Source organism: Tachyglossus aculeatus, chromosome 23 (assembly GCF_015852505.1).
Source record: "Tachyglossus aculeatus isolate mTacAcu1 chromosome 23, mTacAcu1.pri, whole genome shotgun sequence".
Taxonomy (NCBI): domain Eukaryota; kingdom Metazoa; phylum Chordata; class Mammalia; order Monotremata; family Tachyglossidae; genus Tachyglossus; species Tachyglossus aculeatus.
This window is the reverse complement of record NC_052088.1, coordinates 34,902,492-34,921,058: the sequence shown is the minus strand read 5'-3', so window position 1 is coordinate 34,921,058 and position 18,567 is coordinate 34,902,492. Positions and strand designations below refer to the sequence as shown.

At 43.9% G+C, this 18,567-nt stretch overlaps 1 protein-coding gene across 1 annotated transcript in view; it reads right to left on the bottom strand.

Moving 5' to 3' along the window:
* Positions 1-12,135: 12,135 nt before the first annotated feature.
* ITGA2 (integrin subunit alpha 2) overlaps positions 12,136-18,567 on the bottom strand; it is a 133,697-nt gene continuing 127,265 nt past the window's right edge. Inside the window, exons 29-30 of the mRNA XM_038765572.1 lie at positions 16,099-16,215; positions 12,136-12,720 (exon numbers count right to left, since the gene is read on the bottom strand). Coding sequence (XP_038621500.1) covers positions 12,640-12,720; positions 16,099-16,215 — 198 coding nt within the window. The 3' untranslated portion in view covers positions 12,136-12,639. The remainder of the gene's footprint in view (positions 12,721-16,098; positions 16,216-18,567) is intronic.

Genomic DNA, 18,567 nt, shown 5'->3' with positions numbered 1-18,567 from the left:
AACGGGATCTCACCGTGGATTTCCGCTGAAGGCAGCGCAAACCGGAAAAATGATCTGTTGAGGACAGACGTAATCCGTTTATTGCAAAATATCAGCATTTGGGGAGAAAAAAAGGTTATCCCCCTTTGGAGAAGCAGCGTGGTTCAGTGGAAAGAGCCCGGGCTTTGGAGTCAGAGGTCATGGGTTCAAATCCCGGCTCTGCCATCTGTCAGCTGTGTGACTTTGGGCAAGTCACTTCACTTCTCTGGGCCTCAGTTCCCTCATCTGGAAAATGGGGATTAAGACTGTGAGCCCCCCATGGGACAACCTGATCACCTTGTAACCTCTCCAGCACTTAGAACAGTGCTTTGCACATAGTAAGCGCTTAATAAATGCCATCATCATCGTTATTATTATTATTATAGACTGCTAGCCCGTTGTTGGGTAGCGACTGTCTGTAATATGTTGCCGACCTGAGCTTCCCAAGCGCTTAGTACAGTGCTCTGCACACAGTAAGCGCTCAATAAATACGACAATGAATGAATAGAAAGTAATCTCACCGTGGGCAGGGAATGTGTCCATCAACTCTCACATTGTAGAGAAGCAGCATGGCTGAGTGGAAAAAGCACAGGCTTTGGAGTCAGAGGTCATGGGTTCAAATCCTGGCTCGGCCACTTATCAGCCGTGTGACTTTGGGCAAGTCACTTCGCTTCTCTGGGCCTCAGTTCCCTCATCTGTAAAATGGGGATTAAGACTGTGAGCCCCACGAGGGACAACCTGATCACCTTGTAAATTCCCCAGTGCTTAGAACAGCGCTTTGCACATAGTAAGCGCTTAATAAATGCTATTATTTATTTATTTAAATGCTCGGCACACAGGAAGCGCTCGGTAAACACAATAGATGATAACTTTTGCCGAGCGGAACCAAAGCTGAATTGCCATAGGGAAATACTTTTTAAAATGGGACTGTTGGTAATAAATTCGTAGAAGCCGAAGCTAATAATAGAAGCCGAAGCTAATAATAAAGGGAACCAGAGCGCACATTTAAAAATTGAAAGCAATCAATCAATCAATCAATCGTATTTATTGAGTGCTTCCTATGTGCAGAGCACTGTACTAAGCGCTTGGGAAGTACAAATTGGCAACATATAGAGACAGTCCCTACCCAACTGTGGGCTTACAGTCTAAAAGGGGGAGACAGAGAATAAAACCAAACATACTGACAAAATAAAATAAATAGGATAGATATGTGCAAGTAAAATAGATAAATAAATAAATAAAGCACTTCGATGAATTGAGAAATAAGCGATATTAGGGAACGATGGCAGATGGAGAGCATCTGGGAGGGATGTGTCGGAGACGACTCGACAGCGTAAGACAAACCTAAGAGAAGCAGCGTGGCTCAGTGGAAAAAGCCCGGGCTTTGGAGTCGGAGGTCATGGGTTCAAATCCTGGCTCCGCCACTCGTCAGCTGTGTGACTTTGGGCAAGTCATAACTTCTCTGGGCCTCAGTTCCCTCATCTGTAAAATGTTCCCCCTTCTAGACTGTGAGCCCCTTGTTGGGTAGGGACCATCTCTTATGTTGCCGACTTGTACTTCCCAAGCGCTTAGTACAGTGCTCTGCACACAGTAAGCGCTCAATAAATACGATTAATTGATTGATTATTTCAAAATATTATCAGCATTTCGGGAGAAAAAAAGGTTATCCCCCTTCTAGACTCTGAGCCTGTTGTTGGGTAGGGACCGTCTCTTATGTTGCCGACTTGTACTTCCCAAGCGCTTAGTACAGTGCTCTGCACACAGTAAGCGCTCAATAAATACGATTGATTGATTATTTCAAAATATTATCAGCATTTCGGGAGAAAAAAAGGTTATTCCCCTTTCTAGACTGTGAGCCCGTTGTTGGGTAGGGAGCATCTCTTATGTTGCCGACTTGTACTTCCCAAGCGCTTAGTACAGTGCTCTGCACACAGTAAGCGCTCAATAAATTCGATTGATTGATTGATTGATTGATTGATTATTTCAAAATATCAGCATTTCGGGAGAAAAAAGGTTATCCCCTTTCTAGACTGTGAGCCCGTTGTTGGGTAGGGACCATCTCTTATGTTGCCGACTTGTATTTCCCAAGTGCTTAGTACAGTACTCTGTACACAGTAAGCGCTCAATAAATACGATTGATTGATTGATTGATTATTTCAAAATATTATCAGCATTTCGGGAGAAAAAAAGGTTATCCCCCTTCTAGACTGTGAGCCCCTTGTTGGGTAGGGACCGTTTCTTATGTTGCCGACTTGTACTTCCCAAGCGCTTAGTACAGTGCTCTGCACACAGTAAGCGCTCAATAAATACGATTGAATGAATGAATGAGCCTTTGTGCAGAGCTCTGTCCTTACTTGCGACATTTTTTAATGGTATTTTAGCACTTAACTGTTTGAAGCACTGGGGTAATAATTGTGGTATTTGTTAAGCACTTTCTATGTGCCTGCCCGGGTGCTATGTGCTGGGTTCGACACAAGATAATCAGGTTTGACATGGGGCTCACAATCGAAGTAGGAGAGAACAGACATTCATTCATTCAATTGTATTTATTGAGCGCTTACTGTGTGCAGAGCGCTGTGCTAAGCGCTAGGGAAGTACAAGTTGTCAACATATAGAGACGGTCCCTACCCAACAACGGGCTCACGGTCTAGAGGGGGAAGATGGACAACAAAACATGTGGACAGGTGTCAAGTCATCAGAACAAATAGAAGTAAAGCTAGGTCAATCAATCAATCAATCAATCGTATTTATTGAGCGCTTACTGTGTGCAGAGCACTGTACTAAGCGCTTGGGAAGTACAAGTTGGCAACATATACCCTACGCAACAACGGGCTCACGGTGTAGAAGGGGAAGATGGACAACAAAACATGTGGACAGGTGTCAAGTCATCAGAACAAATAGAAGTAAAGCTAGGTCAATCAATCAATCAATTGTATTTATTGAGCGCTTGCTGTGTGCAGAGCACTGTACTAAGCGCTTGGGAAGTACAAGTTGGCAACATATAGAGACGGTCCCTACCCAACAACGGGCTCACGGTCTAGAAGGGGAAGATGGACAACAAAACATGTGGACAGGTGTCAAGTCGTCAGAACAAATAGAAGTAAAGCTAGGTCAATCAATCAATCAATCATATTTATTGAACGCTTACTGTGTGCAGAGCACTGTACTAAGCGCTTGGGAAGTCCAAGTTGGCAACATATAGAGACGGTCCCTACCCAACAACGGGCTCACAGTCTAGAAGGGGAAGATGGACAACAAAACATGTGGACAGGTGTCAAGTCATCAGAACAAATAGAAGTAAAGCTAGGACAATCAATCAATCAATCAATCAATTGTATTTATTGAGCGCTTGCTGTGTGCAGAGCCCTGTACTAAGCGCTTGGGAAGTACAAGTTGGCAACATATAGAGACGGCCCCTACCCAACAGTGGGCTCACAGTCTAGAAGGGGGAGACAGACAACAAAACCAAACATATTAACAAAATAAAATAAATAGGATATGTACAAGTAAAACGAATAAATAGAGTAATAAATATGTACAAACATATATACATATATACAGGTGCTGTGGGGAGGGGAAGAAGGTAAGACGGGGGATGGAGAGGGGGATGAGGAGGAGGAAGGAGGGGGCTCAGTCTGGGAAGGCCACCTGGAGGAGGTGAGCTCTCAGTAGGGCCTTGAAGGGAGGAAGATTGAATCCCCATTTGAAAGTTGAGAAGACTGAAGCACAGAGAAGTCAAGCGACTTGCACAAGGTCACAGAGTCCAGACTGTGAGCCCATTGTTGGGTGGGGATTGTCTCTATCTGTTGCCGAATCTTTTAGACTGTGAGCCCACTGTTGGGTAGGGACCGTCTCTAGATGTTGCCAACTTGTACTTCCCAAGCGCTTAGTCCAGTGCTCTGCACACAGTAAGCGCTCAATAAATACGATTGATGATTGAATCGTACTTTCCGAGCGCTTAGTCCAGTGCTCTGCGCACAGTAAGCGCTGAATAAATTCGATTGGATGAACGAACGGCGGAGCCGGAATTAGAACCAGGCCCGTCCCCTCGTCTTCCCGTCGACAACGCACCTCCACTCAGGTTGTCTCGCTGTGTGTTGTCGTCTCCGATCCGCAGCGGCTCCAGGGTGCATCTCGCCGTCTGCCGTGGTTCTGGTAGTGGATCCAAGGCGTTTTCCCGGTCGAAATCCGGGAGCGGTTGACCATCGCCTGCTTCCAAGCGGTCAGCCCGAGTCTCCGCCCTCGACTCCGCCCTCGCCAATTTGTACTTCCCAAGCGCTTAGTACAGTGCTCTGCACATAGTAAGCGCTCAATAAATACGATTGATTGATTGATTGATTGATTGACTCTCTCCGATGCCGCCCGGCACGGGTGAGTTGTGACTCGTAGCCGATGGCCCGCCACTCGCTAGCCACCGGGCAAGCTAGGGATGGACTGGACGGGCCTCTCCTTGACTCTCCCTCCCGTAGCCGAGACCGGTAGAGGACTGGAAACTCTCCAGGGCTCCAGTCTGGGAAAGGCCGCTCATGTGGGCCACTTCCAAGTTTTCAGGAGTTGCTGCAAAGTCCCATTTTGCAGGAACTTTAAAGGAACCCAGCTACAGTTTGTGTGTGTGTGTGTTGTGTGTTTGTGTGCTTACCGTGTGCAGAACTAAGTCAGCATCGCAGGTTAGCGGATTTGAGTGAAGGGACGTTTTTGTTGATATTCCGTGGTTAAAGGCAGTGGCTTAAATAATTTGGGACCAAGACCTGTGCGCTCGGGACATCCCAAGTGAATTTTCTACCTCATGTGAGAATTACGAGGCTGTGAGCCCGCTGTTGGGTAGGGACCGTCTCTCTATGTTGCCAACTTGTACTTCCCAAGCGCTTAGTACAGTGCTCTGCACTCAGTAAGCGCTCAAGAAATACAATTGAATGAATGTATTTCCACTGATGGGTAAGGACCATCTCTATATGTTGCCAACTTGTACTTCCCAAGCGCTTAGTACAGTGTTCTGCACACAGTAAGTGCTCAATAAATACGATTGAATGAGTGACTGAATGAATGTATTTCCACTGACGGGTAGGGACCGTCTCTATATGTTGCCAACTTGTACTCCCCAAGCGCTTAGTACAGTGCTCTGCACACAGTAAGCGTTCAATAAATGCGATTGAATGAATGACTGAATGAATGTATTTCCGCTGACGGGTAGGGACCGTCTCTATATGTTGCCAACTTGTACTTCCCAAGTGCTTAGTACAGTGCTCTGCACACAGTAAGCGCTCAATAAATACGATTGAATGAATGAATGTATCTCCGCTGATGGGTAGGGACCGTCTCTATATGTTGCCAACTTGTACTTCCCAAACGCTTAGTACAGTGCTCTGCACACAGTAAGTGCTCAATAAATACAATTGAATGAATGAATGCACCTCCGCTGATGGGTAGGGACCGTCTCTATATGTTGCCAACTTGTACTTCCCAAATGCTTAGTACAGTGCTCTGCACACAGTAAGCGCTCAATAAATACAATTGAATAAATGAATGTATCTCCGATGATGGGTAGGGACCGTTTCCATATGTTGCCAAGTTGCACTTCCCAAGCGCTCAGTACAGTGCTCTGCACACAGTAAGCGCTCAATAAATACGATTGAATGAATGTATCTCCGCTGATGGGTAGGGACCGTCCCTATATGTTGCCAACTTGAGCTTCCCAAGCGCTCAGTACAGTGCTCTGCACACAGTAAGCGCTCAATAAATACGATTCAATGAATGTATCTCCGCTGATGGGTAGGGACCGTCCCTCTATGTCGCCAACTTGAACTTCCCAAGCGCTCAGTACAGTGCTCTGCACACAGTAAGCGCTCAATAAATACGACTGAATGAAGGAATGAATAGAATACTCTGAGGCTTCGATATGGGAAATGATCATTTTTATTTGTATTGGAGAGTTTGCTTCCTTCAATACGGGAAAATGATCATTTTTATTTTTATTGGAAAGGTTTGATTCCGCCATGCAGTGATGTTATAAGGGAGAATCCCCAGCAGAGGGCTGTAGAGTCAGGTCTAGGCTAGAAAACGACCCAAAAAATTATTTAAAATTCGAGTTAATGGCTTTTAGTCATCTTCTCTAAGTCCGCGTCATCACAAAACCCATTTGTTTGGATTTCAGCTATTCACAAAGGCTTACAGTTTGCAACATCAGATGGCGTTGACGTAGATTAGCGGAACCGAAATCTTGAAATCTGGGGACATTTGCGCTGGATCAATCGTATTTCTACATGAATAGAGCAAAGGGTTTAGGGGTGAACTCCGGTTGAGGAACTTTTTCCCAGTTGGAAAATGATTCTGCCGGATTGCCTGTTGGAAGCGACAGCTGAGAAACAGGGTAGCCTCGTGGAAAGAGCCTGGACCTGTCACTTGCCCGCTCCAGTGGATCACTTAACTTCTCTGAGTCTCAGTTTCCTCATCTTTAAACTGGAAGTTCCATACTCCTTCTCCCGGCCTTATAATCATCGTAATAATAATAATTTGGGTATTTGTTAAGTACTTACTACATGCAAAGCACTGTTCTAAGCGCTGGGGAGGATACAAGATGATCTGGGTGTCCCATGTGGGGCTCACAATCCCCATTTTACACATGAGGTAGCTGAGGCACAGAGAAGTGAAGTGACTTGCCCGAAGTCACACAGCTGACAAGCGGTGGAGCCGGGATTTGAACCCTTGACCTCTGACTCCCAAGCCTGTGCTCTTTCCACTGATCCACACATATGGTACAGGGACTGTGTTCAATCCGTTTATCTCTCTATATATGCCAGCACATATATTTTATTCCACCTTGATCACTGCATCAGCCTCCTTGTTGACCTCCCTGCCTCCTGTCTCTCCCCACTCCAGTCCATACTTCAATCTGCTGCCCGCGTTATTTTTCTAGAAAAAGTATTCAGGCCATGTTTCCCTACTCAAGAACCTCCGGTGGTTGCCCATCCACCTCCACATCAAAAAAACTTCCGCCACTCGTCTGCTGTGTGACTTTGGGTAAGTCACTTCACTTCTCTGGGCCTCAGTTATCTGTAAAATGGTGATGAAGACTGTGAGCCCCACGTGGGACAACCTGATGACCTTGTATCTACCCCAGCGCTTAGAACAGTGCTTGGCACATAGTAAGCGCTTAACGAATACCATTATTATTATTCTTACCATCAGCTTTAAAGCAGGTAATCACCTTGCCCCCTCCTTCGTCACCTCGCTACTTTCCTCCTACAACCCAGCCTACATTTTTCACTCTTCTAATGCCAACCTTCTTACTGAACCTCGATCTCAATCAATCAATCAATCAATCAATCAATCGTATTTATCTCATCTATCTCACCCACATCCTGCCTCTGGCCTGGTCATATCTGATGGTGACTCTCTCCCCCTTTCAAAGCCTAATTAAAGGCCCATCTCCTCCAAGAAGCCTTCCCTGACTAAGCCTTCCTTTCTACTTCTTCCACTCCATTCTGCGTCGCCCTGACTGGTCCCCTTTATTCATCCCAGCCCCACACCACCTATGTATATATCTGCAACTTCCTTCCCTTCCCCACAGCACCTGTATATATGTATATATGTTTGTACATATTTATTACTCTATTTATTTTACTTGTACATATCTATTCTATTTATTTTATTTTGTTAATATGTTTGGTTTTGCTCTCTGTCTCCCCCTCCTAGACTGTGAGCCCACTGTTGGGTAGGGACCGTCTCTATATGTTGCCAACTTGTACTTCCCAAGCACTTAGTACAGTGCTTTGCACACAGTAAGCGCTCAATAAATACAATTGATTGATTAACTTGTTTATTTATATTAATGCCTGTCTCCCCCTCTAGCCTATAAGCGCACTATGGGCAGGGAATGTGTCTTTTCTACCATTATATTGTACTCTCCTAAGCACTTTATTACTCTATTTATCTTACTTGTACATATCTATTCTGGTTGGGTAGGGACCGTCTCTATATGTTGCCAACTTGTACTTCCCAAGCGCCTAGTACAGTGCTCTGCACACAGTAAGTGCTCAATAAATACAATTGATTAACTTGTTTATTTATATTAATGCCTGTCTCCCCCTCTAGCCTATAAGCGCACTATGGGCAGGGAATGTGTCTTTTCTACCATTATATTGTACTCTCCTAAGCACTTTATTACTCTATTTATCTTACTTGTACATATCTGTTCTGGTTGGGTAGGGACCGTCTCTATATGTTGCCAACTTGTACTTCCCAAGCGCCTAGTACAGTGCTCTGCACACAGTAAGCGCTCAATAAATACAATTGATTGATTAACTTGTTTATTTATATTAATGCCTGTCTCCCCCTCTAGACTATAAGCACACTATGGGCAGGGAATGTGTCTTTTCTACTGTTATATTGTACTCTCCTAAGCACTCTATTACTCTATTTATCTTACTTGTACACATCTATTCTAGTTGGGTAGGGACCGTCTCTGTATGTTGCCAACTTGTCCCAAGCGCTTCGTACAGTGCTCTGCACACAGTAAGCGCTCAATAAATACGATTGATTGATTGATTTTATTTTGTTAATATGTTTGGTTTTGTTCTCTGTCTCCCCCTTCTAGACTGTGAGCCCGCTGTTGGGTAGGGACCGTCTCTATATGTTGCCAACTTGGACTTCCCAAGCGCTTAGTACAGTGCTCTGCACACAGTAAGCGCTCAATAAATACGATTGATTGATTGATTGATTGATTGATTAATACAGTGCCAGGGAGAGCTAATACCCGAGAAGCCACCTCAGTAGCCGCTACCGTCTGCGCTGCCAACGTTAGCCTGATGTTTTAAACATTCCTGAACCCGGGTGCCTTAGGAGATTCTTTGGGAGCCTTCTAGCATGGGTGCTTTTCCCCTTAAATTGCAATTTGCGAACCCCAGAAGTGCAGGAGAAAGGCGTAAACTAAGCATTAAAGCCCGCCTCCACTGCAAAACCATGTTATTTTAAGCACATTTGAATGATCGAACTGGAAATTTCTGTTTCGCTTGCCAGCTGTTTCAGAAAATAAAAAAATCCTCACTACCGTAGTCAAACATTTTAGCCGTAAATATAAACACTATGATTTTATTCACCGTTTCAGGTTTTGCTTCCGGGTTAAGTGCACAGGCAGCAGATAAGCACAGGAAGCAGCGTGGCTCAGTGGAAAGAGCCCGGGCTGTGGAATCAGGGTCATGGGTTCGAATCCCGCCTCTGCCACACGTCTGCTGTGTGACCTTGGACAAGTCACTTAACTTCTCTGAGCCTCAGTTCCCTCATCTGTAAAACGGGGATTAAGACTGTGAGCCCCACGTGGGACAACCTGATCACCTTGTATCCCCCCAGCGCTTAGAACAGTGCTTTGCACATAGTAACCGCTTAACAAATGCCATCATTATTATTATTATTTATTATAAAAATAAAAAAAGAAAATCCAACTGGCCAAGTGGGAATGGGACGGGGAACCTTGCAAATGTTCACAGTTGAAATGTTCACAGTTCTAGACTGTGAGCCCACTGTTGGGTAGGGACTGTCTCCCTATGTTGCCAGCTTGTACTTCCCAAGCGCTTAGTACAGTGCTCTGCACACAGTAAGTGCTCAATAAATACGATTGATTGATTGATGCTTTCAAGGGAACTTCCAACAACTTCTTGGACTTTCCCAAGCACTTAAGTACGGTGCTCTGTACACTAAGCGCTCAATAAATACGACTGAATATTATAGCAGTCCTGCAAAGCTTTTAGAAGGGCGTGGCAGAATTATTCCTAAAATTTCACTGCCTTTTCATCACATTTATTCATAAATACCTCCTATCACACCTACAGAAATAAACCAAAGAACATGCTGAAACCCTTTGCTCTCTGCATGCCCCAATTTAGAATCATAATAATCACCATCACTACGTTTCAACCGAATGGTTAGGAAAGAGCACAGGCTTGGGAGTCAGAGGCCGTGGGTTCTAATCCCGACTCCGCCACTTGTCTGCTGTGTGACCTTGGGCAAGTCACTTCACTTCTCTGGGCCTCAATTCCCTCATCTGGAAAATGGAGATTCAGACTGTGAGCCCCACGGGGGACAACCTGATTACCTTGTATCTACCCCAGCGCTTAGAACAGTGCCTGGCACATAGTAAATGCTTGATAAATACCATCATTATTATTATTATTATCTCTGCCAGGCCTTGATTTGATCCAGCGTGGCTCAGTGGAAAGAGCCGGGCTTTGGAGTCAGAGGTCGTGGGTTCGAATCCCAGCTCCGCCACATGTCTGCTGTGTAACCTTGGGCAAGTCACTTAAATTCTCTGAGCCTCAGTTACCTCATCTGTAAAATGGGGATTAAGACTGTGAGCCCCATGTGGGACAACCTGATCACTTTGTATCCCCCAAGCGCTTAGAACAGTGCTTTGCACATAGTAAGCGCTTAACAAATGCCAACATTATTATTATTATCCTCTGAAGAAATTTTCTTTCCATTTCACCTGCGCCTTAACTTCCGGTTCTATTTAGTGCATCCTGTTAAACGGCCTCTAAAACTTAATGAGACTGAAATAATTTAAAATAAACATGTAAAATAGAAAAGGAATATTACAGGCAGGGTTTCAATACAGTTCCCGTAAAATGCAGGGGTTGCTCTCTCACAGGACCCAGCATAAGACCGATGAAACACACGTGCACACAAAGTCGCGCTTACAGCATCCTGCCTCCAAACCGGCTCCGCTTATCAGATGAATATTCCCGAATTCCTCAATAAAGGACTAGCATGGCGGCATCGCGCTCACGTGTATCCTGGGGAAACCGCGTGAATTAGTGTCACCAGACTATAAAACCTCCGCTAGACTGCAAGCTCGTCGTGGGCAGGGAACGTGTCAACCAACTCTTACGTAGTGTACTCTCCCAAGCGCTTAGTACAGTGCTTTGCAAACAGCAAGTGCTCAAAAAATAAGATCGATTGACTGATGTCCCAGTAAACCGATTGCGCCTAGGAATTTCCAGGAGCGCTGAATGGTTTATCTTGGGTTTCAGGAAGATAGCTTCGATTGTATTTTTATAGAAAATCAGTCGCTGGGGGCATTCTCCTTTTTGTTCTTTTACATTTCATACTGGTGGCATACAGTCCAAAAATCCTGATCCAGTTCCCCTCTCTAGATCAGTTGATACCGAATTATACTTTCCAAGCGAACTGTTGGGTGGAATTGTCTCTTATTTGTGGCTGAATTGTATTTTCCAAGCGCTTGGTACAGTGCTCTGCTCACAGTAAGCGCTCAATAAATATGATTGAATGAATGACAGATACCTGCCCTCCGGGACCCGTTGCAGAGAAGATTCACCCTGTTTATTGATCACTAAACCCACCCTCCCTTTTACTTTTTTTTTGCTTTTAATAATCCCAGTTTCCGCAGCAAGAATTCCATTTCTGAAATGGACGGTTCCTTTTGTAATTAAAAAAAAAAATCCCAACATACTAAGGGGTGTATTTTGAAGCATAAACGTGCCATGAGGTTAGGCCTTTGAAGCTTGAAAAGGATTCCCTATTATATGACTCTTTACACACTGCAGTTTAAAAATGCCTGAGAAGTACGTGTGTAAAAAACCTCTGTCATTCCCCCAATCTGCTATTATATATTATATTTTGACCCATTTTCCTCGCGAGGGGTTCAAGTGATTAGAATGCACAGTAAAAGAATGAAAGTGTGCTAACCAGTGATATCCAGGAATTTTCAATTAGTTTCCCAACACTGATTTTACATTCTGGAGGGACCTAGCATATCGGATGTAGCTTGGAACAGACCAGGAGAGATTGACTACTGAATAATAATAATAATAATAATGGCATTTATTAAGCGCTTACTATGTGCAAAGCACTGTTCTATGACTTCAAGTATTGCAGGTCCTTATGATCCATTTTTATTACAGGGCACTAAGCCCTCCTTTCCTCTTCTCCCACTCCCTTCTGCGTCACCCTGACTTAATTCCCTTTATTCATCCCCCCTCCCAGCCCCACACCACTTATGTCCACATCTGTCATTTATTTACATTAATGTCTGCCTCCCGCCCGAGACCGTAAGCTCATTGTGGGCAGGGAATGTGTCTGTTTATTGTTATATTGTACTCTCCCAAGCACTTAGTACAGTGCTCCGCACACAGTAAGTGCTCAATAAATACGATTGAATAATGAAAGAGCCTGAAATATATAAGAACTAGAGTATGCTAAGATACACAACAGTCTGATTAAAATGCCGCGGAATGTTGAGATGCTATTTTTAGCAGGATATAAAGCACTACTAGAGACAATATTTAAATCCCTCAAGGTGTGAAAAACCGCTCCGAAAAAGAAAACAAAAACACTTTACAACACTCGAGAAGAATTGGCGTTTTCTGGCTCAATATGCAACCCTAATGTAAAACCTCTGGACCTGCCAGTCGAAAAGCATATAAAAAAAGGACTGTCTTAATAAACGAGCTCCCAACAATCCTCTCCCCTTAACTGACCAGCAGTTTTAAAATAAAATTTATGTTACCTATAAAATTATCAAACTTTTTTTTTCCCATTTAAAAAATGAAAGGCACTTAGGGATTAAGTCACCGCCATGGCAAACAGCTTCGGGAAACTTTATCAGGAGATTCAGCTGTCAAGTTCCATGGTCTCCTCGGCCCCTTCTGGATTCTTCATCATCTTTTCATACTTCCGTTTGAAGAAGCCGAGCTGCAAAAAAAATTGGCAGAGGCAGGTGTCAGTCAGCAGTGCCTTCGGAGTCAAAATAATAATAATAATAATAATAATAATAATAATAATTATGGCATTTGTTAAATGCTTTCTCCATGCCAAGCACTGCTCTAAAATCCATCACCATGCACTCCTGGTTGCCCTTTTAACCCAAATTAAGGACTCCCTGCCTATTGTCTGCCATGTCTCCCATCTCCCTAGGACTCCAGAAACATTTGAATAGCCTCTTTTTTTTTTTAATGGTATTTGTTAAGCGCTTACTATGTGCCAGGCACTGTACTAAGCACTGGGGTAGATCAGGGTGATCTGCTTGAACCCAATCCATGTCCCACATGGGGCTCTCGGTCTTAATCACTTGATTCCCTTGAATTATTGAGTCCCGGAAGCTGCGTGGCTTAGTATATTCATTCATTCGATCATATTTATTGAGCGCTTACTGTGTGCAGAGCACTGTACTAAGCGCTTGAAAAGTACAATTCGGCAAACAGAATTATTGTGGAAACAGCATGAGCTTGGGAGTCAGAGATTATAGGTCTAATCTTCTCTCCGCCACTTGTCAGCTGGGTGACTTTGGGCCTGTCACTTCACTTCTCTGTGCCTCAGTTCCCTCATCTGTAAAATGCGGATTAAGACTGTGAGCCCCACGTGGGACAACCCGATTGCCTTGTATCTACCCCAGTGCTCGGCACATAGTAAGCGCTTAACAAATACCATAATTTTCTTTTCTTTATTCTACTCCCCATTTTCCAGATGAGGTAACTGAGGCCCAGAGAAGTGAATCAATCAATCAATCGTATTTATTGAGCGCTTACTGTGTGCAGAGCACTGTACTAAGCACTTGGGAAGTACAAGTTGGCAACATATAGAGACGGTCCCTACCCAACAGTGGGCTCACAGTCTAGGAGGGGGAGACAGAGAACAAAACCAAACACGCTAACAAAATAAAATAAATAGAATAGATATGTACAAGTAAAATAAATAAATAAATAGAGTATAAATATGTACAAACATATATACAGGTGAAGTGACTCACCCAAGGTCACACAGCTGACAAGTGGCGGAGCGAGGATTAGAACCCAAGTCCTCACTCCCGGGTCATTCAATCATTCAATCGTCTTTATTGAGCGCTTACTGTGTGCAGAACACTGTACTAAGCGCTTAGGAAGGACAAGTTGGCAACATATAGAGACGGTCCCTACCCAACAGCGGGCTCACAGTCTAGAAGGGTATTGCTTTAACCATTAGGCAACGCTGCTTCTTGTCACCTGACATAACATAGAGAAGCAGCGTGGCTCAGTGGAAAGAGCCGGGGCTTGGGAGTCTGAGGTCACGGGTTCAAATCCCGGCTCCGCCACTTGTCAGCTGAGTGACTTTGGGCAAATCACAACTTTTCTGTGCCTCAGTTACGTCATCTGTAAACTGGGGATTAAGACTGCGAGCCCCACGTGGGACAACCTGATCACCTGATCTTTTAGACTGTGAGCCCACTGTTGGGTGGGGACTGTCTCTATATGTTGCCAACTTGTACTTCCCAAGCGCTTAGTACAGTGCTTTGCACACAGTAAGCGCTCAATAAATACAATTGATTGATTGATCACCTTGTAAACTCCCCAGCACTTAGAACAGTGCTTTGCACATAGTAAGCGTTTAACAAATTCCATTATTATTATTATTATAACTTTCTATATATTATATATATACTTATATATATATAATATATATACTAATATAATATATATATATATATACTTATATATATATAAGTTTTATTATAACTTTCTTCTCTCTCCAAAACCTTCCATCCAGGACCCCTCTACTGAACCATGTAGAGGCCTGCATTCTGTGAATCAGGAAAAGTTCCTGCTTTTCCACCCCTGGACAAATACTTTCAATTCTCCTGCTGCTTAAAGGTAATTAATTCCAACTCTTAAACCCCACCCAAAGCAAACAAGCAAAGAACAGTAGGCTGAAGAAATCTGAGACCCGCAGTTCATCAGTATTTCAAAACCAACTGCCAAGTGTTGGAGCATTTATTTTAGTTTCTATAGAAGTAAGGTATTTTTGAATAAGATAGTGAACTCCTAGTGTATTGTACTTCCCAGGCGCTTAGTATACAGTAAGCACTCAATAAATACGATTGAATGAATGAATGAATTGGATAGCTCATGGGCCTGCGAGTCGGAAGGTTATGGGTTCTAATCCCGACTCCGCCACTTTTTTTATTCATTCATTCATTCAATCGTATTTATTGAGCGCTTACTGTGTGCAGAGCACTGGACGAAGCGCTTGGGAAGTACAAGTCGGCAACATATAGAAGAGAAGCAGCGTGGCTCAGTGGAAAAGAGCCCGGGCTTTGGAGTCAGAGGTCATGGGTTCAAAACCCGGCTCCGCCACTTGTCAGCTGTGTGACTTTGGGCAAGTCACTTCACTTCTCTGTGCCTCAGTTACCTCATCTGTAAAATGGGGATTAAGACTGTGAGCCTCACGTGGGACAACCTGACCACCTTGTAACCTCCCCAGCGCTTAGAACAGTGCTTTGCACATAGTAAGTGCTTAATAAATGCCATTATTATTATTATTATTATAGAGACAGTCCCTACCCAACAGTGGGCTCACAGTCTAGAAGGGAGAGACAGAGAACAAAACAAAACATATTAAGAAAATAAAATAAATAGAATATGTACTAGTAAAATAGAGTAATAATAAATAGAGTAATATGGCATCATGAGTAATTATGGCATTTATTAAGCGCTTACTATGTGCAAAGCATTGTTTTGTCTGCTGCGTGACCTTGGGCAAGTCATTTCACTCCTCTGTGCCTCAGTTACCTTACCTGGAAAATGGGGATTGAGACTGTGAGCCCCATGAGGGACAGGGACTGTGTCCAACCTGATTTGCTTGTGTCCACCCCAGCGCTTAGTACAGTGCCTGGCACATAGGAAGCGCTTAAATACAACAATTATTATTGAAGTCCTGCGGCTCTTAAAGAGGTAAGGGGAAGCCCGCTGTTGGGTAGGGACCGTCTCTATATGTTGCCGATTTGTACTTTCCAAGCGCTTAGTACAGTGCTCTGCACACAGTAAGCACTCAATAAATAGGATTGAATGAATGAACTCTTCTCAGGGACTCAAGCGATGAGCCAAGGGCAGTAGAAATTTTTGCCTATGTGGAATTTGACAGGGTGGGCGGTTTGGGTCGTTTGTGTGCCTGTGTGTGTTTGTGTGAGTAAGAACACCAGAGACAGGAGGTACTTCCCAAGCGCTTAGTACAGTGCTCTGCACACAGTAAGCGCTCAATAAATACGACTGAATGAATGAAAGAGGTGGTTTTGAAATCCTGCAGGAAAACTCGCCTTACCTTCCATAAAACGGCAATTAAGGCCAACAGCAGAAGAAGCCCAGCGATTGTACTTCCTATTATCACGCCTGTCGGGACCTCGGCTTTCTCGTGAGGCTTCATTATAGTCACTGGGATCTGGAAAGACATTTATAGCATGAAAGTATTCCGAAGTACAACTTTACGTACAAAGTAACCTGCAAAGCACAACCAGGTATGGGCTTGTTTTCTTCCCTTTAATTTCCAATTGCTAACTGCGGGGAAGCGTGCTTTCCAGTGTTCAGAAAGAAGAGCGACACATTCTGTAGTTGTTCCAATAGATTTCCACTGTGCGTAGTTCAAGAATCAGATAGGAATTTCCAAGCACGAATCGATCTTCATTTCCTCTGTCAAGGCAACTCTGCTCTCCAAAAACCTTTGCGAAGGAATCTGCTCAGAGCTCACACTGACGTCCTTATTTTTGTCAGATCACCGGACGATCTTTGTGAACTTTGTAACGGAATGATAAACTTGATGGTTTTAGCAGGGAACATTCAGCAACTAACTCGCCTTAACCCGACTATCTTTTTTTAAACCTTGGAAAGAATCTCAATCATCTTTTCAAAGGGTGAATTCGGGAAGCGTCTTCCTGGGCGGATGCATAAGGGAAACATCTATTTCATTTGATTGAATTTAACACTGAGATGAAATGGCGGCGGCGCCTTCGTTTGGATCTAGATGTGTGTTTGTATCTTCCTTTTATTTTTCTCAGCCTGTCTCCAAGACCTGAAATGTGTGGCCTTCAAAGGAAACCCTTGAAGTTTCCGAGTAATAGTACAGATTGTGCCTCGTCTTCCTCATTGGCAAGCGATGTCAGTGCTATTCTATTTTCGGTTGAACTGTTCTCTTTTTATTCTTTAGGTGTATAAAAATGCACCCTTGCTAGGATCCGGCTTCTAATGAAAATGATCTCATGGTTCTAACCGAGAGGAAGTGCCTCAGGCATAATTAGCTATACTGTTTTCAATTAACCCAAAGATTAATCGTGAAACTTAAGCATTTCCCTATTAGCTCTCCAAAGATCAAAAATTTGTGCCAAAACTAGTCAGCCCAGGACTTAATCTCGGAAAGAAACTAGGTTCTAGTTACCCTCCAAGGAGGAGGTTCTCGTTACAGTCCTGATTGTTGACCAACTCTTGTTTTATTATAATCTCCCAAGTGCTTGAGAAGCAGCATGTCTTAGTGGGTAGATCCCGGGATGTTCAAGATAAAGTCGAGACCTTAATATCCCATTCTTTCTGCAAAGTTGTGTATGAAAAGATGCAGCACGGATTTTTTTTATTTTTAAGGTTCAATCCGAAAATCCCAAAGCAAAGAGAAGCATCGTGGCTTAGCGGCAAGAGCAGGGGTTTGGGAGTAAGAGGAAGTGGGTTTTAATCCCGGCTCTGCGGCTTTGTCTGCCGTGTAACCTTCGGCAAGCCACTTCATTTCTCAGTGCCTCCGTTCCCTCTTCTGTAAAATGGGAATTAAGACTGTGAGCCCTAAGTGGGACAGGACTGTGTCCAGCCCTATTTGCTTGTATCTACCCCAGCGCTTAATACAGTGCCTGGCACATAGTAAGCACTTAGTAATACCATAAGAAAAAAAAAAGCAAGATTACCCAAACTCTGAGGGTGAGATCTTTGTGGCAGACACCAAACTTCATTTTGGGCCGCCAGGACCATGTTCACTGGAAACCAATGGGCAAGCACAGTGTGGAACTTTGGCTTCCAATTTAGTCCAGTATTCCTGGGAGACCAGAATTATCTTGTATTCTCCCAAGCGCTTAGAAGAAGCAACATGGTAAAGTGGACGGAGCACGGGCCTGGGATTCAGAAGGACATGGGTTCCGATCCCCGCTGCGCCACTTGTCTTCTGTGTGACCTTGGTCGAGTCACTTCTTTGGCCTCAGTTACCTCATCTGTAAAATGAGGATCGTTCATTCATTCAATCGTATTTATTGAGCACTTACTGTGTGCAGAGCACTGTACTAAGCGCTTGGGAAGTACAAGTTGGCAATGAGTGGGAGCCCCATGTGGGACAGGGACGGCGTCCAACCTGAGTAACTTGCATCTCCCCCAGATCTCACAACAGTGCTTGGCACATTATAAGAGCTAAACAACAAGTACCATAATTGTTATTAGTACTTGTAATAATTATTATTACAAGTATTAATTATTAGTAGTAGTAGTAGCACAGAGCTCTGCACGTAGTAATAATAATAATAATTATTATTATTATGGCATTTGTTAAGCGCTTACTATGTGCAAAGCACTGTTCTAAGCGCTGGGGGGATACAAGGTGATCAGATTGTCCCACGGGGGACTCACAGTCTTAATCCCCATTTTACAGATGAGGTAACTGAGGCTCAGAGAAGTTAAGTGCCTTGCCCAAGGTCACACAGCAGACAGGCGGCAGGGCCGGGATTCGAACCCATGACCTCTGACTCCAAAGCCCGTGCTCTTTCCATTG